Source organism: Ammospiza caudacuta, chromosome 6, assembly GCF_027887145.1.
Source record: "Ammospiza caudacuta isolate bAmmCau1 chromosome 6, bAmmCau1.pri, whole genome shotgun sequence".
Taxonomy (NCBI): domain Eukaryota; kingdom Metazoa; phylum Chordata; class Aves; order Passeriformes; family Passerellidae; genus Ammospiza; species Ammospiza caudacuta.
Window position 1 is genome coordinate 20,236,201 of NC_080598.1, and position 25,876 is coordinate 20,262,076.

At 38.2% G+C, this 25,876-nt stretch overlaps 1 protein-coding gene across 2 annotated transcripts; it reads left to right on the top strand.

Moving 5' to 3' along the window:
* Positions 1-10: 10 nt before the first annotated feature.
* On the top strand, positions 11-25,484 carry TOLLIP (toll interacting protein). 2 transcript variants are annotated; one of them, XM_058806780.1, is made up of 7 exons: positions 11-138; positions 6,812-6,961; positions 8,925-9,107; positions 10,172-10,324; positions 12,213-12,303; positions 16,007-16,027; positions 21,601-25,484. In XM_058806780.1, exons 1-7 carry the CDS (start codon positions 106-108, stop codon positions 21,813-21,815), a joined length of 846 nt encoding a protein of 281 aa, XP_058662763.1. In that variant the 5' UTR covers positions 11-105; the 3' UTR covers positions 21,816-25,484. The 2 variants fall into 2 exon arrangements, with proteins under 2 accessions (XP_058662763.1, XP_058662764.1); XM_058806781.1 differs by lacking the exon at positions 16,007-16,027 and having other exon boundaries at positions 21,601-25,483.
* Positions 25,485-25,876: the final 392 nt, after the last annotated feature.

The following is a 25,876-nucleotide window of genomic DNA, read 5'->3' on the forward strand; positions in this document are numbered from 1 at the left end:
ACGAGCGGCGGGACCGGGCTCGGGGCTGCGAGCGGCATCGGCGGCCTGGCGGGGCGGGAGGAGGAGGAGGAGGAAGGGTCTCGGCCGCGGCCCCGGCGAGGCGCCATGGCGACCACCGTCACCACCCAGCGGGGCCCGGTGAGTGCTGCGGGCGCGGCGCCGCCGCGGGGCCCGCTCAGGGCTGTCTCCTGCCACCGCTCGCCGCGCCGGGAGGGCGAGGCCCGGCTTGGAGACCCCGATGGGCCCGGCCGGCCTCTGCCAGCGCCGCTGTGCGAGGGAGGCTCCGTGACTCTCACTCTGCCCCAGCTCCGTCCGCGCCGGAGAGGGGAGAGGAAAAGCCCTCTTGTCTTCTCCGGGCTGCTGGGATGCGGGGGAGGGAAGTCTGCCTTGTCTCCCGGTTCCCCGCCGGCGAAGAGGCTTTGGGAAAGGGGAGGGGAAGTCCCTCCTAAGCTGCGCGGAGTCCTTGATGCGGCTCTCCTGGCCGTTCTTTGTCCAAAGGCCTTTCCAAGGAGGGAAATGCTCACACTGAACCGGAGCTGAAGGGCTTTCCCTTGGAAGCGGAGCGCAGCTCGCTGTGCTCGCGGCTCGGCGGGGCACGGTCGGGCCGCTGTCCCTGGAGCTGCCGCCTGAACGCTGGAACGGCGCATCCCGCGGAGGATGTAGGCGGGCGTGTTGGATGGGAGCTGAGCCCTCGTAAAACCAATGCACCAGCCTTCTGGGAGGTGCTGCTGACAGTTTATTGGGAATATGTTACTGTCTGGTTTTGCCCAGGGATAATCATACCTCACACCGGGATGCTCTACATAGGAGGTGTTACAACATCAGCTTTCGACAGATGTGCTATTCCTGTCTGTTCCTCCTGTCTGAAAGGATCTGGTAGTCATTGACAGCATGATAGTCAATGAGGAGTTTTTAAAAAGCAGTAACTTTACAGTGCTGTATTTTATTATGTAGGAACAGCTACATTAAAAAAGAAAATTAATGCAGCCTTATAGAAAGAACAGTGAGGTGAATTACTGCTAATCTTGAAAGACTGCACTGCTGGCACTTCTCTTATGACAGTAATATGATATGGTTGTCAATTTCATTCTTTAGAGTGCTTTATTTGTTTTATTTATCATAACTGCCGGGTCTTTCTTGAATGTTACTCTTCTACATGTCTTGTTCTAGAATTTCCCAGGTACTCCTGTATAATCTCTTGGGAATCTTGGGAATCCTAAACTTGACTGAAGCCTGACAAAAGGCATATGATAATTTATCTCATGCAGCTTTGGCTTTCTGTGCTTCAAGTTTTGGGGGTTTTTTAATGTGTTGCTGACATTGTACATGTTTTTCTTCCTTACCCACTTTAGAGATTTGAATGTTTTCAAATGAATGAATAAATTATGCAATATTGACCAGGCATTCACAGCTGGGGGTGTTGATATGGTACATTCCAGCCTTTCTTAATTCTTTTCAGAGAGGAAGATGATAAACTTCTACTAGTTTCTATATACGCAACTGCATTACAAATGAATAGCCACTAAATGGTGCTAAAGGATTGGGAACCACTTTTTTCTTTACTGCTGGAGAGAGCAGTTCAGTCTTTCTGTTTGAACAAGCAAGAAAATATTCAAGGTTGTTTCATGTGGGTAAGAAACTAAAGTGGGCTGTTGCCAGTCTTATTCCTGCACTCTCTAGTTTGTGATGCTGCTTGCTTGGTGTGTAATTAGAATTTCTTATTGCTGTTTAGTTTTTTAGATGAAACAGAATTCATCCTGTCTGTTACTTCAAATACTCTGCTAGAATATAGATATCTCTGACCCTTTTCAGGATGTTGTGGAATTAGCATATTTTCACTTTTGTAATCTTGTACGAACAAAAGAGTTTTTTAAATCTAAACTCTAGCTGAATATGTAAGGACTGCTAAGTGATACCTTTTACAAGTAGGAGTATTAATAAACAGTTTGACCAGGCTTTAGATTAAGACTGAGCTACCAAAACTTTATATTTGTGATTCCTTATCTAGCCAGTCATATCCAAAATTACTTTTCATGGTTGTTGTTCTCCATGATTATCCACCATTCTGGCAAATACATGAGGTCCTTCCAAATTAGATTAAGTACCAACCTGGGACTGCACAGACTTCTGCTCCTAATTTCCCTAATGGTCACTATTCTGACGACTAGTGACTCTGGTGAGTTTTTTTCTTGAGACTCTTCAAAACTTTTACAAGCCCTTGTGAAAAGTCCCTTTCCAGCTTTCTTGTAGGCTCCTTCAGGGACTGGAAGGTGCTCTGTGGTCTCCCTGGTGGCACCTTCACTTCTCCAGGCATAGACACAGATGTCATATGGACACTCATTCTGTCTTTTATTTTTAACTCATGCTTGTATACCAAACTTCCTGCCATACTTTGCAGGTATTTTTTACCCCTCCTTTTTTCATGTGAAATCTGCCTCATTTCAGTTTAATGATTGAGATCTCCTTTCTCTTTGTGTTGCATCTCAGAAGACAACCTAGGTCTGTTTTCTCAATGACCTCTTTGCAGATACCAGAAAGCTGCTACAAGGTGCATTCTAACTTTCTTCTCTTCTAAACAAGTCCTCAACCTGGCCTCACAAGTGCTCCAGCCCTTTTCATGGGCCTTCTTGGTACATCTTTGCTGGTGTCCCTGACGTTCATTGTTTTTCATGTTCTGCTGGGCCCCAAACGGTCACAGTGTTCCAGGTGTGGTCCAGCAATTGTTTCCTTTCCTCAGCTCACTGGTTGGGTTCTTGTTGATCCACTGCAGTTTTCTTGTAGAATTCATTGCTGCAAGTGTCCTCTGCTCATCCATGTTTTGCTTGCTCTCCACCTCTGTAGAGGTGCAGGCAGTCCTGACAGTTGTTCTCCAGTCTGTACCAGTGCCACAGATTTTTCTGGTCAAAGTCCAGGTCTTTGCCCTTGTTGAATTACATGCAATTCCTGCCAGTGAATTCTTCCATCTCTCTGGTTGGTCCTGTCCTCAAGTATACCAGTCATCCTCAAAACTGATAAGGATGCCTTTTCATATTTTGTTGCTGAGGAAAAATATTAGACACATAAGTTAGTTTCTGTACAGACTTCTGAACTGCTTCACTTTTAACCAACGTCCCGTGTCATTAACCACTGAACTTCAGCTTCTGAGCTCAGTGCTTCAGTCAGCTTTTCATCCATCCAGTAGTCCACCCAATCGGATTGTAATGATCCTGCTTTGATACCTTCTGCTCTTTTCCTTAGTCAGTTGTTCTTGTTTTTGAGAAGGCAGATGACTTGTCAGCTTTTTATTCTTCTATAGCCAGCCTTTACCAAGGCTTTTCCTAATCCGTGTTTGGCTTTTTCGCCTTCATATGTCAAGGAATGTCTTCCAGAAGCACTTGCTCCGTGAATTTCTGAGTGACTGAGGTGAAGCTGACCTGCTTGTGCTTCCTCAGATCATCCTTCTTGCCCTTTGGAATGCTGGGTATGAGATTTGTCTTTCTCCTGATCCAGGGGAGTTTCTCTAATCTCCATGGCCTTTCAAAGATGTTAAAGAGCAGCCTTGAACAAATATCAGCTCTTTCAGGACGTCTGGATGCTTCCTATCTTGTACCAATTTTTTATTCAGTGTGCAAAGCATAGAATAATAGTTGAAAATTCTGTCATTAGCTTTTTCTTTCTTAAAAACAGTAAAGCCATTTAAAGGAGAATGGTCAGAAATTTTTGAATAGTAGGTGTTTAAAACTCTTTGATATTTTGAAGAAGTTTCATGTTAGACTTCCTTGGTAATTGCTAGTGTGGAAACCTTAATTATGGTTCCCTGAGTGTATTGTGTCTGGGGAAATGTTTCTGTAACACGGGGCTTTTGTGACTGTGTTTGGCTCTGTGTCCCTTTCCCTCCCTTACACAGGTGCTAACCAGTACTTGCACAATCAGTGAGTTGAAGGTTCTGACAGCTTAGCTCCCATTGCCTTTACCTCCAGCCCTTGTTTCCTCTGGTCAGGCTTTTACACTGACCCAATTTGCAACTCTCTGGCACCATTTCATGTTGCATAAGAAGTAGGAAGGTGAGACTGAGACAGCCCCATCCTCAGTTACGTCAAATAGCTGTAGAATATCACACCATGTTCAGTTTGAAAAAGTTGAGATGCAGTTTTTATACCTGCAGCATTCTACTGTGAAGATCCACAAAGCTATCTCTTAAGTGATTGTAGCAGATGGGAGGGGCAGTTATTCTATTTCTAGATAATCCATACTTTTAACATGCAATGCTGTCAGTAAAGTTTATTAGAAAGTGATTATAAGGCAGGCTTATTTTTAATTTGTGTTCTGAATTGTAGTCCCATCCCTGTCCTGTTGCTAAATGGAATTAATTTTTTGTTCTGCAGCTAGTGACAGAACACACTTGAATTTCACATTCTTTCTGAAGTGCCATTAGAGGGAAGTCCTTTTGTTTCAAAGTAGTTGTGGAGTAGGATCAGTGGCACAAACTTGTCATATATGTTTTCCTTGCTTTTGAAATAAAAACTGTGGTTGAATTCTAGTTATGTAACTTTGTATTTTTAACTAAAGTTGAGAAGTGGCAATTATGTGCCTGCTTTTAAATGCTTTGAGGAAGATGTAAATTGGCCTGTTTTCTTTACAGATAAATGATTGCATGACACTGATTTGTCTCCATCAATATGGTATCAGCTGATAATTAGTATAAGAACATATTGAGTAATGTATTTCCTTCAGTAAGCATCTATGAACCAAATCTTAGTCAGTACCGAATATATGAGTGTGTGCATATCCTCTTTGCCACTCTTCCCTTTTGGAGGGGTTTACCGCTCTGATCTTTTGCTAACTTAGTTAACAGTAGATGGTTTTAGTTTCTATGTATGTCAGCTCTGCAGTTCTAGGATAAGAGTGTGGCTTTGTGTGAGAGAATCAGCTTAGCTGCTGTAAGAAACTTTGGTCTCCTTCATGGACTTTTTCCCCTTTGGACTTGTTTGTTTATTTTATTCTAGAACAGATATTTGTTAAATTTTATGAAATAAAATTTCAAAAGTGAAAGATATTATTAGATTTCTGTTGTGAATGACTTCAGCTTTCCAATATCCAGGTGAAGATGGTGAAAAAAGAGGCTATCCTGTTTTCTGGGAATTTGACAGAGGGAGCTTGCATAATATGGAAATGGGATTTCAGGGATGCAGCCGTCACTTCTGACTGTGGGAATGTTTATGATGTCTATTCCTAGAGGTGCTGACAGTACCAGATTGGACACTTCCAAAGGACCAGGGCTGGAGGGGGACCTGCTGTATTGTAAATCTCATTTCCTTGCTAATTCTGGGGCCATTTCAGATCTTGCCTAAATAGATTATGTTTTATTTTATTGTGATAGGTATTCCAGTGACAAAGCTGTTATAACACCATGTCTCATTGCCAGCCAAACTTAGATAAAGTTTCTTTTGTTATTAACTTCCAGCCCATTTTTTCTTTCTACTACTTAAAACTTCAGCTGCTTAGGTTTTTAATAAGAAAATTTAAAGATGCTTGTAAGCAAACCTGGTTCCCTTTTTATTCTACTTCCCAATAGCCCAGCAGCAGGCATTCAGTGCTTCCTCCTGAACTTTTCAGATAAACTTCCTTTCTGGCATGTGTCACCTACTGTTGCCAGGATCCTGAGGCTCTCAGATAATCTTACAAAATAGTCATACATGTGATTTGGCAAGAGCTGCAATTTCTGTCTCCAAGCTGCAATGTTGACATGCAAATGCTGTGTGATCTTGAAAAGCTGTGTCCTCAAGGCCTGTTCGCTTCTTAAATTATGTTCTGTAGGCACGCATCTGCCAGATACATGATTGAGTAATCCTGTTTGGGATTGCAACATGAGAATTGTGTTGTCTTTTGTCTTCATCAGCTAGACAGTTATGTATTAAATATGTCATCCACTCTGTAGACAGCAGAAATGAATACAGCTTAATTATAAATTTTCTATGACACTTTTTCCCTTTTAAAATTTTATTATAGCTATTTTTTATTTTAAAATGAAAATCTCTCTACATGTATTTGAATTTATAATGTTCACGGAGTGTTTAAAACCTAGAAACAACCTGAGTTGTTGAATTGACAAGTGATGGGTAGAAACTTTCCCTTTATACTGTAAAGCTAACAGAAAATCCACAGGGACTGCTGATTCATATTGACTCATGTAACAAAAGTTCCTTACTACTACTTTTTGTCCCTGGCTCATTTTCATGATAGACTAGATTTTTAATTCCCACATTGTTCTTTTGAATGTGGTGGAGTTTTGTCACCAAGGTTAGTTGCAGGGTGGCTGTGTTTAACACTGGAAAAGTGTTAGGACATCTTTATTGTGTTGCAGGATTTGGTCCATAGGAAATCCTGTTTTACAGTCTGTCTTGAAGGTGACTGTGGAAGTGACCTTTCAGATGAAAGCACTGTGCTGTGTCTTGGTACAGGAGCAATTGGACACAATGTGGGTGATGAATAATTGAAAGAACTGGATGCCATCAGATATCGTATATGAATATGTTGTAAAACGTGGTGGTTCTGACTTTTGTATGGACTGCTTAAATGTTTAGTTGCAGAGCAGCTTTGGCTCTCTGTCCTACTTTTTTTCAGAGGCTTATTTTGGAAATTACTGTTTCTGAAAAGAACATTTGCTACATGAGTTGGCAGTTTTGTCATTTAATTAGTTCTTTGTTCATGCTGTCAAACCAAGACTAAATTCTCCTTAATCTGTTACACTTTGACTTATATTCATCTCTTCATCTCTTTCCTATTATAAAAGTTTAAAGTCTTCTTTTTTTCCTTCTCTTTCTTTTTTAAGGTATTTGTTGGTGAGCTTCCTCAAGACTTTCTTCGCATTACCCCAACCCAGCAGCAACAGCAAATCCAGCTGGATGCCCAGGCAGCTCAGCAGCTGCAGTATGGAGGAGCAATGGGTACAGTAGGAAGACTCAGTATTACTGTAGTACAGGTAAAAATTATGTCATCTTTGTGCAATTAAGTAATTTTAAATAATTAATGCAATTTTTAAAATTGGTGGATACAAAAAGATTTTGTGTTGGAATTTGAGTTACTAAGTTACATGTAAATGGGTAGTAATTCTTAAAGGTTTTGTAGCTTCATTTTTCTGTACATCAGCATTTTGTCCAGTTTCATGTTTCATTGCTGCCTGATGCAGCAATTTCCTGTAAACCTTGCTATTATAGCACATAATCAAATGAACTCATGAGGATTTTTGCAGTGAACAGGTTTCTCTGAAAACTTCTATTCAGAGGCTTCCTGTAGTTCCTGCACTTAATATTGGAAGACATTAGTAATTTTGAGGATATTATAGGGAATTGCAGTTCCCTTATGTGTTGTTCCACATCCTTCTCCTCAAAACTGTTCTTCAGCTAGTTGGTCCAAAGTCTTATTGTCACATATATTGTTTTTCCTTTGTTGATTTTTGAGATTCCTGTCTGCACACTTCTCTTGGCCTGTTAAGGTCCTTCTGCATGGCAGTACAACAGACAAGAAATACTCTTCTCTGCCTAGGAATTTATGCAGGAATGCTATGGAATCTTGGCTGCAAATTGAGACATGTTGCATTCTGGATATGATACTTGCTGTGATATAGTTAATCTGTAGAAGATGAAAATCTGGTTGAAGTGTACTGTATTTAAATGTGTTGATAAAGTATATCAAACAGCATGCCTTAATTCTGTTACTAATAAACTGATGGAAGATCAGAAAAAGTTTCTGGGGGGGCAATTTGCTGCTTTTTTTTTCCTTGTAGATATTTAGGTGTGGTGGTGAGTTTGTCTAAGCACAGCTGATTATCACCTTTTTCTGATGAAGGTTTGATAATCTGTCTAATCCCACAAATCGAGAATATAGATGGTGCTTCATTTGGATGCCAGCTTTCTTCTTTTAAGTCCACATTTACAATAAACAGTTTGAGACCTTTCTTGCCAGCTCTAATGTATGAATTGATGAACCAGCATGTTTCCTGAAGGAGAAAAGGGCTTTCCAAGCCTGAAGTGCAGCCTTTGTGATAAATGTTACACAGTGCACAGCCTCAACTGTTGTGAGTTCTGTAAACATCTTCTAGGTGAGAGATGCCCTGGGACACCATGTTTTGTCACTTGTCTTACTATAAAAGGAACCATGGGCTGCTTAGTATAGGTCAGAGAAGCAGCACATGCAAAAAGCCCAACTTCTGCTTGAGCACAGCTGTGCTGCAGTACTCAGTGTTGTGTTCAGGACTGTCATCAACTTGTTTTGTTCTGTTCTTCTGATGTCACAGCAAAAGAATGTTGGATCTGTTCTGATTCTATACAGCATCTGTTTTTATAGTGATGTTAGGCCTTAAGTTGTCCACTGAATTAACTACTATTAAATTCACATGCTGAGATAAGTGTGTAATCACTTTGAAACCTATGATCTACTATGACTAGTGTACCTCAATTGAACTGCTTTTGCAGGTTGTGCTTTTGGATTGTGTGATATTCTTGAAGGTACTGGATTTCTGTAATTCATCCTTTAAAAGAACTGAAGTGAAAGAGGACAGGCTACCTACAGCATTACACCTGTGATTGTATGGTGGAGATGAGATACCCAGGGAAAAATTGAACTTGTTACAATGTCCTTGTAATCATGTATTTTGTAGTTTGGTATGAAGTGATTTATTTTAGCTACAGTGAAATGTGTATTTTCTGCAATAAACAGGCTAAAAAGATGTTCCCTTTTCAAGGTCTCCCAGACACTTACTGGTGTTACTGGTTTATGTTTTAATCTAAATGCTGTTTTTCTTTATCTTTTAAACTCTTTTCTCTCTGTCACAGAATTTAATCTAGTCCTTTCTTCAGCATTTGGTTCTTACTGTGAACTAATAGTAATTAACTTCTCAAGTTAATGTCAGTATTATACACTTCCCGCATTTCTCTTCTTTTCAGGCCAAACTGGCAAAGAATTACGGAATGACGCGCATGGATCCGTATTGCCGAATACGGCTGGGATACGCCGTGTATGAAACTCCAACAGCGCATAATGGAGCCAAGAACCCCCGCTGGAACAAAGTTATTCAGTGCACTGTTCCCCCGGGCGTGGACTCCTTTTATCTAGAGATATTTGATGAGGTCAGAACTGCTATATATTTTTTCTACCTCTCCCCATCTCCGGTTTGGACTGAGGTTTGGTTAAAACCTTGCAAAAAAAGGAATGCGTTGTCACGGACAGTTCCTTAGCCATGTTCTTTGGAAGATAATAAAAATATTTTCAGAATTCCAGAAGCAGCAATTCACAAGTCTTTGCTCTTCCCCAAGAATGTCAGAACTGTTACTTTTCTTTGGTAGTTGATAAAGTGGCAGTAGCAGGCTTGCCTACAAGGGAGGAGAAGCAAAAGATGTCTGAGTGCTATTTAAGCTACTTTTGGCTATCAAAATGCCCTGCAGCTTTGTGTCCTTCACTGTCCCTATTAAAAATAGCTGTTGTACAATGCTGTTTTGCTTGAAAATTCTTCAGTGCTGTTCTGTCCTAGGAAGAGCTTAGTAGTTTTCCCAAGCTTGGAATTGCTGAGAATAAAACTGTCAACTACAGACTGTGTGTCGTCACTAGAATTTATTAGGAGAAACTAAGAGGCTACAGCTAAGGCTTAAGTCATGGTTTGCCTGTTTTTTTGCTGCCTCTCTCACTGTATGTAGTAAAGCATGACAGTGCAGCAGCCATGTGATCATTACACAAGTGACGATTTTGGGTGCTGCTTTGAGGGCTTAGCTGATTGGTTCAAGTGTGTTTCATTGCTGCAACAGGGGGTCAGTTCAGTACTTCTATCTGCTGGAGTTCACAGGCTATCATAGTAAACAGAAGATGTTTATGTTCATGTAATGGCCTCTGATGTGATGTTAGGAGATTCACACAGCCTATGATGATATTAGGATGCTGTATTTCTAGAGTTCTGCTTCAGGTTTTCAGTTTCGTGCTATTAAATATCTGCAATCAATCTATAATCCCACTTAAAGTGTCCTTCATCCTTGTTGGAAAGGAGATGGCCAAAATATTTATTGACACTTCAGTAGTTTTAAAGGGAATAAAATGAACAAAGTTAGTAGCAAAAAACTGAAGTGTTAGTCAAGGATAATTTTAAGTTTGGGGTTTCTTTCAGGACAATTAATTTGGTAATATTTTTCAAATTATATTTCAGAGAGCCTTTTCAATGGATGACCGCATTGCTTGGACACACATTACAATTCCTGAGTCTCTGAAACAAGGAAATGTGGAAGATGAATGGTATAGCTTGAGTGGAAGGCAAGGTGATGACAAGGAAGGAATGATTAATCTGGTTATGTCATACACGGTAAGCCGAATTTGGGGTGGGAAGGGAGAGAAGCTTCTTAAGTAGTGGGAGGGAGATATTTTAGACTGAAGTAGATCTGTTGTACCATACTGGGTGTTTGTGTGTGTTGGCATTTAAAATAATTATACCTAACTCTGGGAATAGCAGTCAAAAATATTTGTAAAGACAAAAAATACTTCGTGGTAAGGTGGCAAATGGGTATTTATCTTGTTTTGCAATTACCAAAATTCAGCTTATTCATGTTGTTGAGTAGTACACTGAGAGCAGGTAGCTGGGTGTGCAGCTGCAGTGAGAGCTGCAGGTTGTGCCCTGGCTGAGGGACATGGTGGGAGCCTCAGGAAAGGACCATGACACGGTGCTGACCCTTTGCACCACAAAGGGCACAGGGACCTGTGGCACTGGCCAGGAGACTGGACACTGGGGCACAGCAGGAGCTGGTGAGTCAGCAGGAAGACCCCAGACTGTCTGGGTGCACAGACTGTGAGGGTGTAAAACCCAGGGCTTGCTTTGTTGGGGGTCCGTCCCTGGAGGCACCAGCTTGAGCTGTTTCTGTGTCACTGCACCATGATTAAATTACTTTAAGGATCCAGACGTCTGAGACACTGCTGGGGGAAACCCAGGGCTGAGCTGATAAGGAAACCCTGTCTGACTGTGAGTGTGGGGTGTGCAGGGAGCCAAGAGGGGCTCCCCTGAGGTCACTGGAGGCACCCACTGCAAAGAGGCCTTGGTCTCAGCAGTTACAGACTGGAGTGGGTGCCAGAGTGGCTCCCAGATGGTCAGACAGGAAAGTTTGCTTAGAACTGTGCTACTATATGCATAAAAAAGAAATCCTCAGCTAAATGGTCCATTGTCATTTCTAACTTAATAATAATATTTTTTTTAAACTTTGTGGAATCTAACAATAAATTTCCCCCCTAAATCTTTAAAAATTCATGTCAGTTTAAAAGCATAAAAATGGAAACTCTTCTCCGTCTTAGGTGTTTCTTGGGTAGTTTGAATGCTCTTTGAGATGACATTGTTTTTCACTTCCTTTCTTGTTCATTTGGTGCTACTGGTCATGAACTGCAGACCTCCACTGGTTTGTTTGCAGCTCCTGGAGTGTTCTCACCTGTCACCTTTGTTTCAAGTACCTGTTGGATAATGTGTAGCACGTGCAGCCCTGAATGCTTCCTACTGCACTTGTATGTCATCAGAAGTTCCACGCTGCTGTTCAGTGCACAGCTGGGAACAGATATTCCCTGCTGCTTGCAATTCACATTCTGCCCCAGATCTGAACAGTTGTTTCATTACTCCAGGGAGAAAAGAGTTAATAATTAACCCTAAAAACTGTCTCCCTGTGAATGTCCTGTTCATAATAGTCAATATTCTCGAGGATCAAACTGAACTGAAATATAACTGAAGTTATTGTGGTAGTAAAAGGGAATGGAGTTAATTTGATATTTTGTTTAATGCACTGGTTTACCTCAAAAATAATTTATTTAAAATCAAAATTTGCTTCAAGGAGCAGTGTACTGCTTTTAAAAACAAAAAATAAAAATCAGATAATCAGATTTTGTCTAATATTTATGATTAATATGTTGTATATTCATTTCATAAGACTAAGGCATGAAAGCTGATTAAACCTGTATTTTAAAATAATGCATTTTGATAACAACATTTCATCACTTCTGAAAGGCAGGTTTGATATGATGTGTGTTTATTGATTCATGGGCAAATAAATTGTCATTTGAAAGATGGTAGTTCCGTTAGTTTGCCAGAGATTTGCTTATAGTCTTATTGTACTGTTGAACATGGATTTGCAATGTGATGACTTATTTGCAAACACTTTTAATTGCTGGCTTTTTTGGCCCTTTCCTGAGTTGTTCTAATCTGTGCCTTTTCTGTCAAGTCTTTGCCAGCTGCCATGATGATGCAGCCCCAGCCAGTGGTCCTGATGCCCACTGTATATCAGCAAGGAGTTGGATATGTGCCTATAGCAGGTATGTTTTCTCTACTTGATGACTATGAACCTTCCAGATGAAGGGTGTTGCAGAAATAAATACCAAATTACTCCTGTTTTTTCAGAATGTAAAAGAAGCTATAAATGATTTTCCCTTAACCACTTTTCCCATTATATATGTTTATGAGAAGAGGGAACAAATTAAGTACAGGTCTGCCTTCAGTCTTGTACCCTGTTTAATAGAGCTGCATGAGTTTGATTAAATGGGTTAAATGTCTGTCAAGTTGAGAAGGCTTCTCTTTTTGAGTATTTATTTTATACTTCAATCAGGTCTCTGAATAGCTGTCTAGCAGGCTGCACTGCAAGTTTTGCTTACTTAAATGGTGGCAAGCCATGTCTGAAGATGGAGGCACTTCAAAAAGTCCCTCAAATGAATTGTGCCGTCAGAGCTGCAGCTTCTGTAGCCCACAATGGGATTAATTTTTCTGTGGTCCTTGAAGATGCTTTGTTGTAAGGGAACTCTCTATACAACATGTAGAGTATTCACAGCTCAGTGAATGAGAAATGTTAAGGAGCTCTGAGATAGCTCTTTTTTATGTGTTTACATAACTACAGCAGGTTTTGTCAGTCCTTTTGGTTGATTTAAAGAGAGTTTTGGACTTGTAGAAAAAGATATGTTAACTTCTGTTTTGTAATTTTTCTGTCAAAGATGAAAAGCTTAAAGTGTGTAAATAAGTTTGAATTTGTCCTGCTCACTTACGGCTCTTAAAATTCCCAGTTTATTCTATGACTATCTATTCAGTAGTATGTGTACTTTTCAGGGAAAGTAAGAGATAAATTCACATATATTTAACTTATGATAGTGTCCTTGGGACATAATTAAAGTGCTAAGGGATGACACAACAGATACATGTATTGTATTTTTCTTCTTTAAGACTAGGAGATGATTGAATTTAAAATGACTAGGAGATGATTGAATTTAAAATTCCATTCACTGTAAAAACAAACCTCATCAACAGAAGACTAGGTATGTAAGCTAGGAATCGTACCTCCCGTTTCATTTTTACAGAGTTAAGTTAGAACAAAATAGGGAAAAGTTGGGCTGCATGCTTTATTCCCTAATGAAAACTTGCAGTTTGGTTCATATTAGGTCTTTTTTATCTCTGCAGCTTAACTGTCAGATTTTAAGTCTTGCCAGTGAAGTGCTTTGAACTGGAGTGCACTTTCCAAAGTGTGATTCTGTTGTGGTAAACCAGACCTTCTGTAGTGAACTTCAAACACAGTCATCTTGTTTAAAGATCTGATAGAAAGTGCTAAAAAATTTCTTGAATAGATCAAAATGAGAATATTCATATTACAAAATTTCCGTGCCAGAGTATAAACAGAAGACATGAAGCAGAGAATAGTTTCCCGTATAATTGAAATTAGACATAGAACTGAACAGATAAAACTTACAGAAGACCTTCAGACTTCCTATTCAAGTACTGGATGTTCAAATCATGATGTTCTGTAAATTATTTATCTTGAGAATATTTTCTATTTGGACAAGTGAAGAAATAACTAATAATTTGCAAATGATAGTAAGTCTTACCTTTTAGCAGCTAAGAATTTGGGGTCTCTGTGTAGAGCATTGCCCTTCTACCAAGATCCAGCATTTTTGTTCTAGTTCTGCTATAATACTGTTCTGTGTTCAAAATTTTTCCTGCATCTGTGACTTGTATTTTTAAAGCATTGCAAAGTTTCACCCCTGGATTTGAACTCTTCTTTTGTTCTGGGAAAGCTCGAGTGTACTTCCTTGACTTCATAAATGCCAGACTTTTTACAAGCCACCTCTTACCTACATTTGATATTTTTTACTCTCTTTAAATATTACTGTGCTTTGTGTTTGCCGTTCTAGAATTTCTGTGGACATCATCAAAATTTCCCAAAGCACTGTGAGTTCCAAAGCTTTGACTTACTCACTAATCAATGACCCACTCATAATAATTAGATGGATGTTTAGGAAAGTGACTTGGCTGCAGAATACTTTTGCTGTTTCATACATTTAATGGCTTAATAAAAGTAATTTCAAATTATAAAAGGAAACATTAGTGCATCTTAGAAGACTTCTTGGAGTGTTTTGAAATACCTTCTGTATATTGAACTAGATGCTCCAATTGAATTCCATAAACTCTTTGAGAAAGGTGCATGGAAGATGCTGGCCTTCCTTGGACAACTGAACTGTGTGTGTCTTCTGGGCCCACTGTGTTTGCACATTTCCTTTGTAACACTGTACAGTGTTTGCTCTCTTCCTTTTGAGACTGCTTCAGGAAGGGAAATGGACGTCGATGTGCTCCTGCTTGAAATATTTGTAGTTCAGATTTTTTACCTGAGCAGCTAAATTAATGTAGTCAGTAAACTAGTTCTGTTTTTCCTTCTGAAGAGTGGAAGAGCATCATTGAATAGTTTATTATATTTGAAATGAAGAGGATTCTCCTGTAGAAGACTGTCAGAATCAACGCCATATCTATGATGGAAATGGAGTGGGTGGACTAAAATGCTTATCCAGACAGTTTTAACAGTTCCTTGTTAACTGTCCAAAATAACTGTGCTTTAAAGAGATGATTAATCAAATTTAGGTGTGTCACAAAGGCCAAGCTGTTTTTCTGTAACAGAAACTTCTGTTCAAAACTAACTTTCTAATTAACTAGCCTTCTAATTAATGCTGAAGCTGCTAATTACTCTCACACTCTGTCATACAAGCTGAGGTAAACACTAGATACAAGCAGGTAGTCACTGTGGTAAGCAGATGACCACAATTAATGCTCATTTCCTCACATCTGGTGGTAGATGGAGCTGTCTTAAGAACAGGAAGTGGCCGTAGTATATTCTTGCACCGTGGTAATTGCAAAACTTTTTAAATTGAAACCTTCTGATGACAGCACAAGCTGTTGCTTAGAAGCTATAGCTGCCATAGGTGATGTATTTATGCATTGGGTATGCAAAAATTTGAACTTGTGAACCATGTTGTTATAGAAGTTGAGTTTATCTACCACCTCTTCCTATTTCTTTTTCTAAAGATTACTTAATTTAAACTGTAGATGATTTTGATACACTGGTGCTTGCAGTATCTTCTTGTAGTGAAGAGTACCAGAGACAGTGAGCTAAAAATGCTAGTTCAATAAGCAAGCTGTATTTCTTATTAGCTAAATATTTGTGGGATAAACAGGAAACTTGCTTTTACTTATTTTATAAACTCCCATGTTAAAAATATGTTTAAAACCTGTGTGGTTTTGCGTCCTGTCAGAGTCAAGAATATCACTTTTTATTGAGGCGAGGTTGTGTGTATATGTACATTGTTCCTTTAGGTGTCCTTATGGACGATCATGGGTTAGCTTGTGATGTTACTGGTATCTGTTTAGAGAACCGTGGATGTATGTTGTCCTTTGTAGTCTGTAAAATCCTTGCTGCAAACACCTGGTGGCTTACTTATTTCAGTAGCATTTCTCCTGATTGTTACTTCTGCATAAACAGCACACTTAGGAAATTTGTTCAGGGCCCTGAAGCAAATTAGCTGAGAGACTGTATCCTAGCAGCATTTAGTTTTTTAGTGTTAGGTAGCTTAGGTTTTATCCAACTGCCTCATTTTATCCTACTTTCACCTTTGGAAGGTAAATAATTAATATCCTTTTAAAAATAGATTAATATTTCTTTCCCATGTCTTATTCCTTTCCCCTTGTCCCTTCATTTTCACCTGTCTTTAGGGCTTGAGTACTTTGCTCTGGGTAAGTTTCCAAGCTCTTTTCTCACTCCCATCCTCATTGACACAAGAGTCTTTGCATGAGCTCATCTAAACAGCTTTATTTGTTACAGCACACTGTACAACAAGGTATTGCCACTTGCTTGTTACAGTAGAACAATTTAATCCATCTTCTACAAATTATTAAAGCCTCTAACCTGTTGGAAAGGCATTTGCTCAGCTTTGAGCTGTAATGGCTAAACTGATTGCTGATGACAATGTTGATGGATATAATGTGATGCTGTGATATTCTTCTGAAGCTGCTGTGTGTCAGTGAGCTATATTAGGTGACAGTGTTGGTTTTCTAGTAGAGAAATAATTCTTGCAGTTGTTTGGCTACTGCAACATTAGTGGAGAAGCAGATAACGTCATGACTTTTGGTAAACTTGAAAGCAAAAAACTGAGTTGTGCAATAACACTGAGAAGACAACCTTCTAATTGCCTTAGTCTTAATTTCATTAATTAATCTCAGTGCATATTTTTCATGCACTTCTGTTTTAAATCCATGTAAAGTTAAGTATCTGACTATAATTCTAAAGGCAAATCATATTACAGGAAATCAATTTTCCTTCATTTTAGACTTCCTTTATTGTGACGCTTTTGATTTTGAATTGTGCAAAGTTGCTGTGACACTACTATCTCTGATAAAAGCATTGGTCTTTAATCAAATACATTCAGAAAATTTTAGAATTACTTCTTGTAAAATATGATATCATTTCTTGATGCCCTGAATTTCAGAAAGATGCTGTATATAAAATTGTTGTGGTTGTCACAACACATTTGCTTTATTCAGAACAGTGAAATTTTAGCATTTTTCTGTTGTTTCATACACTTAATTTTTCTAGTAGTTTCCATAGAAGCATTTTTTTAAAAAATGAGATAGTATGCATAGTAGTGAGATTTTTCCTGGAGCAAATATCATTAAGACTTATTTTGTTTTTTTAGAAAAGAGTTCCAAATTTCTTAATTTAAATGAAAGAATGCATGCTGGGAAGGTTCCTGAGATTACTCTGAAAGAGTCTATGGATGGGACAGGATGATAATGAGTTAAGAAATTAAACATAGGGCACTTTACTGAAAAAGAAAATAAAATTACAAGTGTGTAATGCCTTGTATGCAGTTGGAAAAAGTTTACCCTGTTAATTCTGCTTTGATGCTTTCATTGCTGCTTGTAGCAACTGACTTGCTATTGTTTCATGTATTGGAATGCCACTGCTTATGCAAGCATGTTTGCCATTACCATTTCACTGAATTGGAAAACAATGCTCCATTCTTCTGATTTATAACATGTACCTAATATCTGAGAGTAACACAGGAGTTCACAATTCCACTGACAGTGGATTCTTACGTTATTTAGTTCCAGTTTTCACCTGTCAGTGATATGAAGTTTTTTAGCTTAAAGCAGCTTTTTACTGAACATTGATAATTTGGAAGCTTATTATAACTTTCTCTAATGACAGCTTATATGTGTCTGTTTGCTAAATTTCAGTGCATAGTTCTTTAATTTTCTGTTTAAGTCTTACTTTCTATTTTGTAAATCAGAAATTATGGATGCTTTTAGTCTGAGTGCGGAAAAACCCAAAGTACTCTCAAATTGGTGTTGTATAGTTTGAATGTTGAGTTTCATGAAAAGCAAGCATTTATCATGGAGGTATTTATTAAAAATCTGTGATACTAACTCCATTTATATGCAGTCTAGTTGTAGACAGCATAAGCTAAAATTATAAGTGCTGAGAAAATAGGTTTTAAAAATCCTTGGTGAGAACCAATATGGACGAGAAATTTCTTGTGTCTTAAATTTGTTATTTATATTGGAAATGCTTTTTGAGTACTGCCTGTCCAGATGTCTGACTTGATAATTACCTATTTTTGATGAAAGCAGTAAGGAAAACTCTGTTCTAGTCTTGATTTTATTTTGGCACTGATAAGATACTGAAACAGTACTGGTAAGCTGTAGGATGCTATGTACTTGAGAAAAGAGCCTCAGGTTTGATTTGGATTAATGCATTAAAGTGTATTGATAGTTCATACACTGTTCAGGCTGATTGTTGGATAATATTAGGGTGTTGATGACTTAGTAAAAAATCTTGGGAAGTTTATGTTAGAAGTAAAACATAATTTCTGTTGCTCAATTTTTTCAGATGCTTTGCGACTTTATTTTTTGAAGCCACACATCTTACGCCCCTTTTAAATGTCCACATTGTTTGTAGGCAGTGTGAGGAATGAGTTGAGGTTTGTTGAAGCTCTAGAAGAGGCTCTACAAAATGCTGCTGGGTAATTGGGTGAAGTGTATTTGCAGTGCTGGTGAGGACTGCACAGTGGTTTGCCTCCAGGGTGTCTAATGGGCTGTGTGTTCAAACTCATAGTGCCAGACAGAATTCCTGGGACCATGGTCCAAAGGCCATGAAAAGCTGTGGAGCCAGGTTTAGGGTGATGCAGAAAAGGGGACAGATACCTATGGTATCTGATACCTATGGTAGAGGTGTGATGCAGATGGTTGGGCAGAAATATGGTTCCAGTGTGCAGGTAACAAATTTATGACACTGACTCAGTATGAACCTTTTTGAATAAATACAGCCTGTGTGTTAGACTTAAAGCTTCTACGTTCCTATTTTTTTTTCTTCTAATAAAACTTAAGATGATTAAAAGGGAAATTTTAAAATCAAAATTGGAGAATATAGATAAATAGGGTGGTGTTTACAAATCAGTAATGAATCCCTTAAAATAGAACAGGAGTCCAGTTTGAGGAAAGAAATAGAAAAGAGTATATCAGGTGAAATCCTGGGTGCAGTGCTTGCAGTGAAACTATATTCATTTAGAGTACCTGGTCAGCCAGAGTTGATATTTAGCTCATCCAGCCTTGAATGTGAGTCATAATATAGCATTTTTGTGCTGACAGAAGAAACAAGTCAGTGGGATGCGAAAACATTTTTACACGTTAAAGTGAGTATAGACATTTCTGACTAAATAGTTAGACTGAAGAAAATCTTGAAGAGATGAGGTAAGTATTGAAACTGCTCTTTGCTCTTTTTTTAAATGTTAGGTCTGAGTAAACGTAGTATAATGTAATTCAATATTTTCAATCACGTATGTACTTCAGTCATTATGTTGAGAGATGAGGCTGCAAAGAGGCACTCTTGAAAATTATCTTGGTTATACATGTGCTTTGTTGGTACAATTTTTGAGCGGTTAGTTGGAATTCAGTAGAAGAGAAGCAGCTTCTGATGTACTCCTGGGTAATAAATGAAAGCTAGTTCTCAAAGAGATCTTATTTTGAAGATGTATAGTGATGATGATGCAAATAGTTCATAGTTTGTTTAACTTACAGAGAAGTAATTAAGGTCATATGTAGAAGGCAAACAGATGAACTAAAAACTGTGTAAAAGAAGTTAATTGTTCAAAGAAATTGTGTGCCAAATTAAAAAAACCCAAAGCCAACAGTCAGAGAATATTAAGTGCGAAGTAAAGCAGTAAAGTATGTTTCTGACAAAAATTGGAAGATCTCCCATGTATGCAGATGTGAAAGTGTTAAATTATATGTTAAATCTAAACTGGTTATGAGGTTGTGTGAGGCTTTTGAAGATCAAATATGTAAAAGAAGCAGAAATAATTTCTTTTAAAGAAGCAGAAAACCTAGAATCATGTATGTAATTAAATAATAATAAAGATAAAAGTATGTATGGTAGTTCATGAAAACCTAGTTGGAATGTGAGACCATAACAGTCTCAGGAAGTTTTGCTTTCTGAAGACTGGAGGATAGCAAAGTGAAGTTTCAATTAAAAACATTTTTGAAGTAGCCATATTCTCTGTTGTATAGAATGATTAAAACCCAGGAAGACTAGAATGAACTGCTTTAAAGCAAACATGTAACTATGTCAACTTTAGGAGGACGTGATATGGTTGTGTAGGAAAAGCCTGTATGTTAAAATTCATAGGTATTTGAGTACATCAGAAAGAACAGTATGGTCGGTGTATATCACCTTCTCAGCTGCATTTGTAAAATGCTATTTCCTAAGCATTCTTTCCATCATATGATATTCTGATACAATAAAGGTAATCTTGTGGTTTAATATCTACTTTAAAAAGCTGATGAACAAATAAATATAGGTGATTATTCATCTAATGAAAGGAGTTGAATCTGTGCACCTCCTTTGGTGAGGTGAATCAGATTTCTTTAAAAAGTGAGGGGACTAAGACAATTTGTCGAAACAAAAACCCTTAGCAGTTTTCTAAGCCTCTCTGACTGCCACAGGTTGCAGAAGGATCTCATTGTAATAAAAGGGAAATAAAATTATTTATTAAATCTGGGGTTAAAGTATGTGCAGGGGATAATCTTAACTAATACTTATTTGGTGGCAGTTTCTCAATTTGATCATTACTGTACAGGAAGGTCTTTGGATTACTGTACACTATTTTATAAAAATATCAGGTGAATAGTCTTTGAAACAGTGCATAAAATGCTTGAAAGCAAATAGAGAGCTGATACTAGATCTTGGGTCTTTGTAGCTGCAGGTACTTCTCCTTGCCCTACCTTAGAAATTCTACAGGAGAACTGCAGAAGCTAACACATAAAGGACTGGGACTAAGATAATCAAGGATCTGAAACTACATAGAGAAGAAGTGAAATACACAATTTTCAGAAGTGATAACAAAAAAAAATATAGCTATGTACTATTATCTGTTTTCAGTTTTATACAAAACAAAAGGTAGTGTTTTCACCAATGGTTCTGTGCTTAGTGATAGAAGTTCTTATGTGATGAAAAAGGGATTTTGTCTAGTAATTTCTTTTAACAGGAATAGGAATACTCTTTTTCTAAAACTCTGTAAACTTTGTTTTACATGGATGTACAAGAAGTTAGCGAAAAATGGCAGGTCAGGTGAATTTTATGCTTTGGAAGAGAGATGAACAAAGCAGTGTGTGCCCCTAGAGGTGTTGCTCTTTTGCCATGTTGTGACTTTGAAGGCTGGATGGAACTTTAGCCAGGAAAAATATCTGCTAAAAATTGCTTATTTGTGTGGTCTGGTTTTCTAGTGGACCAAAGTACTTTGCTTTTCTTTGAATATGCTGGAAATTGCATTCATTGTCTCTTGGAATATCAGCCATGTATATTGCTAATGTAAAACCATTTTTTCATCACAACATAAATACACTGGGAACTAAAATATGAGGTGGGGAAAACCAACCACACCTTTCTGTGATGAGCTTAGTGTTTGGTTAGTGAATGTTTAATGCACATTGTACCTAATTTTGAACAGTGCCTGTTGTCATACATATAACAGTGCCTGTTATAAACTTCTGGAATATAAGCTTGGGGTGAAAATCTGTTCCAGAAGAATATTTTCAAATTGCAGCAGTGTAGGTATAATCTCTGCAAGCTTCTTCCTCCTCTGGAGTGCATGTTAAAATAAATAAATGCTGAAGTTGGTGGGTTGGGACAAGTCATGAGCTGCTTTTGTCTTCAAAATCACAGGGATTTTTTTGTTGTGGGTTTGTTAATTTTTTTTCCCCCCTACTCACGTGTGTTTTGTGGCTTTCTTTCTTCTGTTTTTAACCTGTAGGGATGCCTGCAGTCTGTAATCCAGGCATGGTCCCTGTGGCAATACCACCTCCTGCAGTCAACCCTCAGCACCTGTGTAATGAAGAGGACCTGAAATCTATCCAGGACATGTTTCCCAACATGGACAGGGAAGTAATCCGCTCAGTGCTAGAAGCTCAGAGGGGGAACAAGGATGCAGCTATCAACTCCTTACTTCAGATGGCTGAAGAGTCATAGATGCCCACTTCCTGTATAGTCCCTGTCCTCGATGCCACTTATTTTTACTTGCCAAGCCAGGGATTTAGCTAGAGGAAGAATTTCCCAACAGCTTTCTGTTAGTGCATCGTGTGTGACAGATTGTACCCCTTTTCTCCTTGGACAGTTGGATCTTCTCTTTCTTTCTCAGTCTGTACATACTCTGTTTAGCTTATATCCTACCATAGAGCAGTGAAGCATCTTTACTATCAGCTGTGCCCTGTGTGGCTATATTCTGATGGCATTGGGAATAATGCTGCTTTGTTTCTTTCTCTCCCCCTTTTCATAAACTTGCTCTTACAAAGTAACTCTATGCAGTACAAGATTTACTAGTGTTTGTTAGATTGGGGGAAAAAAACTTTCCATGGAAGGTTTGCTGTTTAAATACAATTGATTTGTTAAAAGTATTTAGGTTTCTGCAAGCAGCCTATTTTTGCCAGAAATTAAAGGAGAGACCCTTTCTTATCCTGTGGCATTTAGTTATTACTGTGATATATTCACACCTTTTAGATGGAAAATTTTTAATTTAATAAGCTAAATTTCTTAGGTTGTACTGTTGGCATTAGTAATAGGCATCTACTATTCAATCTAGTCATTGGGCACCAAAGCAATATATTATCTGGTGTGCATTTGGGGCTTTGTCCTCCCACATAGTATTGTTATGTATCTGTAAAATCTTAGGAGGTAACTTAACTCATACAGTATGTATTGCTGTAGCAGAGAATAGAACTAAGCCCTAATGTACTCCTACAGTTAATTGCACTCTAACTATTACTTCTGCATTCCCATGGCTATTTCAAAAGTTAAGTGCAGAAGTAAAGATACTTATACCTGGAAAGTGAAGCCGTAAAGAATTACTTAAGATGTTGTCTTACATTAAAAAAAAGCAGGTATCTATGATCTGGTTATAAAGCTTCTTTCTTTATACCTATGTTTCAGCAAAGTTATTGCTTTACATTCGTGGGAAAATGATTGTATTTTTCCTGTAATAAGAAATAAACACGAAAAGTAGCTTCAGGGTCTTAGAATGGCATTATGAATTGCTCAGTGACTTGTTAGACTACAGCTGCTGTAGTCAGTTTATTATTATTTGATGCAGATGGAAATAAAATTCTATGTGAGAGACAATTTAACATATCTGAGTTACCGTCTGATCCTCAGAGGAGGTGTTTGTATTTATTGTTAGTGTAATTTTTTCAAGTAAGTTGATTTTGGAGCTGCAGAATCATACAGTTATGCACCAGTTACACCTGTCGGATGAATTTCTGTGGTGTCTGTTTTTGTAAAGTAATGCACTTTAAATAGTCTGCACCAATTTATTTTTCCAGTGATGTGCAATGTTGCTGTTTTGTCTCTTTAATGTTTGATTTCAAGTATTTTCTACAATAGCCATAGACCTTTATATTTTCAAGAGTTGAAATGAATGTACACTTGAAATCTAGGCTCTTGAATGATTCATGAGAACATTAAAGCCAGGTTGGAACACGAAATGACAACCCATATTCTCTTCTTCCCCACACTTTATTTTATGTCCTATGCTTAAAATATTTTCTTTATTATCTGATGCAAAGCTGATTTTATCCCCCTGCAACCTACATTCAAGTAGCCTTTAGGTAGCACTGGCAGTGGAGCACGAATATTTATTTTTTTTAATCATTAAAAGTAATAGCGAAACTTTTAAAATACAGCACCAAAAATCATCCCAGTTTCTGACCTTTTAAAGCTGTCTTTTCATAATGTACAGTTTTAAATTTTGCTATGAATCCCTTAACATCTTAAATTTCCCATTGAAAGCATAAGTGTCTTTGAACATCCTCCAGTTGGATTTTGAATAATGAAATTCAAGGCTATAGTTTTGTGTGCTGTAGTTGTAGAATTGCCACGTTTTGTTTTCTGAAGTTAAATGGGTATTCTTCAAGAAACTAGTCTTGCCCCTTCCCTGCAATCATGGTAAATTTTGTGATTGATTCGGTGTAGAGGCATTTGGTCTTTATAAAAGCAGAGTGTTTTGTGACATCATGACCCAAAAGGATGAATGTTGTTAGGGATTTAATGCTTAGATACCTCCAGGAAGAGTCCTGTGCTCTTAACTTTTACATAGATAGCATGAATTGCTAGGGACAGAACAATTCAGGGAAAATGTACATATTTAAATTTTTATATTAAAACGGTGGGATTCATAATACAGCTTTTCATAAAAGCAAGTGGTCATGGTTCAAATTAATGGCTGGTAAATTGTACTGCATCCTACCCATTTCAAGCGCAGAACAAAACCATCTTTTAGTCCTAACTGCCAGGAGGGGTAAGTGCAAAAGTTAAGCTAGCCAGGTTTATTCATAAACTGACTCTGGCCCTCTGAGGGAGACTCCTGTTCTTAGATATATTTTTAGTGTGTATTTTTTTTCCTAGGCAAGTGTTATGCAAAACAGGGTACAAATATGAATTGAAAATAGGATGTGTAGGAGCAGTATGGCCAGTAGATGGGTTTCATTATCTTAGACTATACTTAAATATTGTTCTGTGCATCTTTTTATCTTTATTTAATTAAGCATTAGAGATTAAACTCTTACATCAATATGTGCTACTTTCTCTTGTTAAAAAGAACAAAGTGATCAGCCTACTGAGCTTTTCAGCTTGCATATCCTTCCAGTTAAACTGTTTATTGTTAGGTTTGAATTGGAGAGAGATGAAAAAAGGCAGGAGGTGTTTACTTATTTTAGGGTCTGTGAAATTAAGGTATTGGAACTGAAAGTCTGGTTTTCTATTTAAAACAAACAAATTGTCAGTCATGATTGTAGCTTTTGAGAAAATGCTAATGGGGTAATACTGTGTTTGATGCTGCTCCTCTGCTCAGCAGCTTCCAGCAGCTTGGAGCTAAAGCCAGCTGTGTAAGACAGGCATCTGCTAAAAGTGAGTGCTCTCAGGATAGTTTGAGTCCTGCCAAGAGCCTCAGCTTGCTAAAGGTAGGAACATTTTTTGTCTAGCTAGATCCTTGCAACTTCTCTACTGCTCTTTGCATCTGCTGATGGTACTGAATGGGTTTATTCCCCCCTTACAAATGTTATTGCCTGTTTGGTTGATATGTAATACCCTACAGAGGATGTTGTGTTGCTGTAATTATTCTGAAGACATTGTTTCTCTGTATTGAGTTCCAGTGTCCGAATATGTTTCTTGCACTCTAAAGTACATTAACTTTTTCATTCTAATTTAATAAATGTACCATCTGAATGAAAGTGTATTATGTCTCTGTTGGAGAGAACCAGAGTGTGAGTCTTTACTGATCTAAAATTCAAGTATTGGTTACTGTCTTCTATTCAGTGTTGAACATTGGTTGGCAAACTACACTGCTTCTTAATGTGACCATCTGGTGGGAACAGTAACAGTAAATGCTCAAAAGTACTTTGAGAATTCTTCTACAGGTAGGTGCCTCTTTCTGACTCTTCTAGGGGCTGCTTTCTCAAGGAAATATGCTGGTGTTGCATATTGAGGACAGAAGAAGGCAGTAGTGATGCTGCATTGTTTGAAAGACAGCATTGGAGAGCAGGGGAGGAGGGAAGAATGGCACATGGGTATGGAGGGAATGCTGCAGTGCGAAGGATTGAGGACTCTGGATGGGAGTGGTGTCCAAATGAAGAGTTATGAAATGGACCATGTGTGCTATTCCAGCTACAAAAAGAGCGGGTTTTATCTGCTAATATATGATAAATGAATTTGAAAGATTTGGTTTGCATAGCATCTCTTTCTAGTACTGTGGTGACAAAGGTATCTGGGGCCCTCTCTCACTTAATAGCATCACCATGCACAGTGATAATTGTGATTAATAAGCAACTGGTAGTTTGAAGTATTACTGTATTATCAAGCTAAGATTTTGGTATTTACTGTCCATCCATAGTGTGCTTTTTTCTCCTAATCAAGAGTTTTGGGTTTTTTAACAAATAATAGTTTGGAGGAATCTTTCACAGCTGATTTTTCTTTTTTTCCTTAAAGTATTGAGTACCTACTATGAAATAAAACTATGTTAAAATTGTGCTTTATTCTAACCC

Coding starts and splice junctions, on each gene's coding strand:
- TOLLIP (XM_058806780.1), top strand. CDS start 106: ATGGCGACCACCGTCACCACCCAGCGGGGCCCG. Junction 12,304..16,006: donor TGGATATGTGCCTATAGCAG/GTATGTTTTCTC, acceptor ACCTGTCTTTAG/GGCTTGAGTACTTTGCTCTG. Junction 16,028..21,600: donor GCTTGAGTACTTTGCTCTGG/GTAAGTTTCCAA, acceptor TTTAACCTGTAG/GGATGCCTGCAGTCTGTAAT.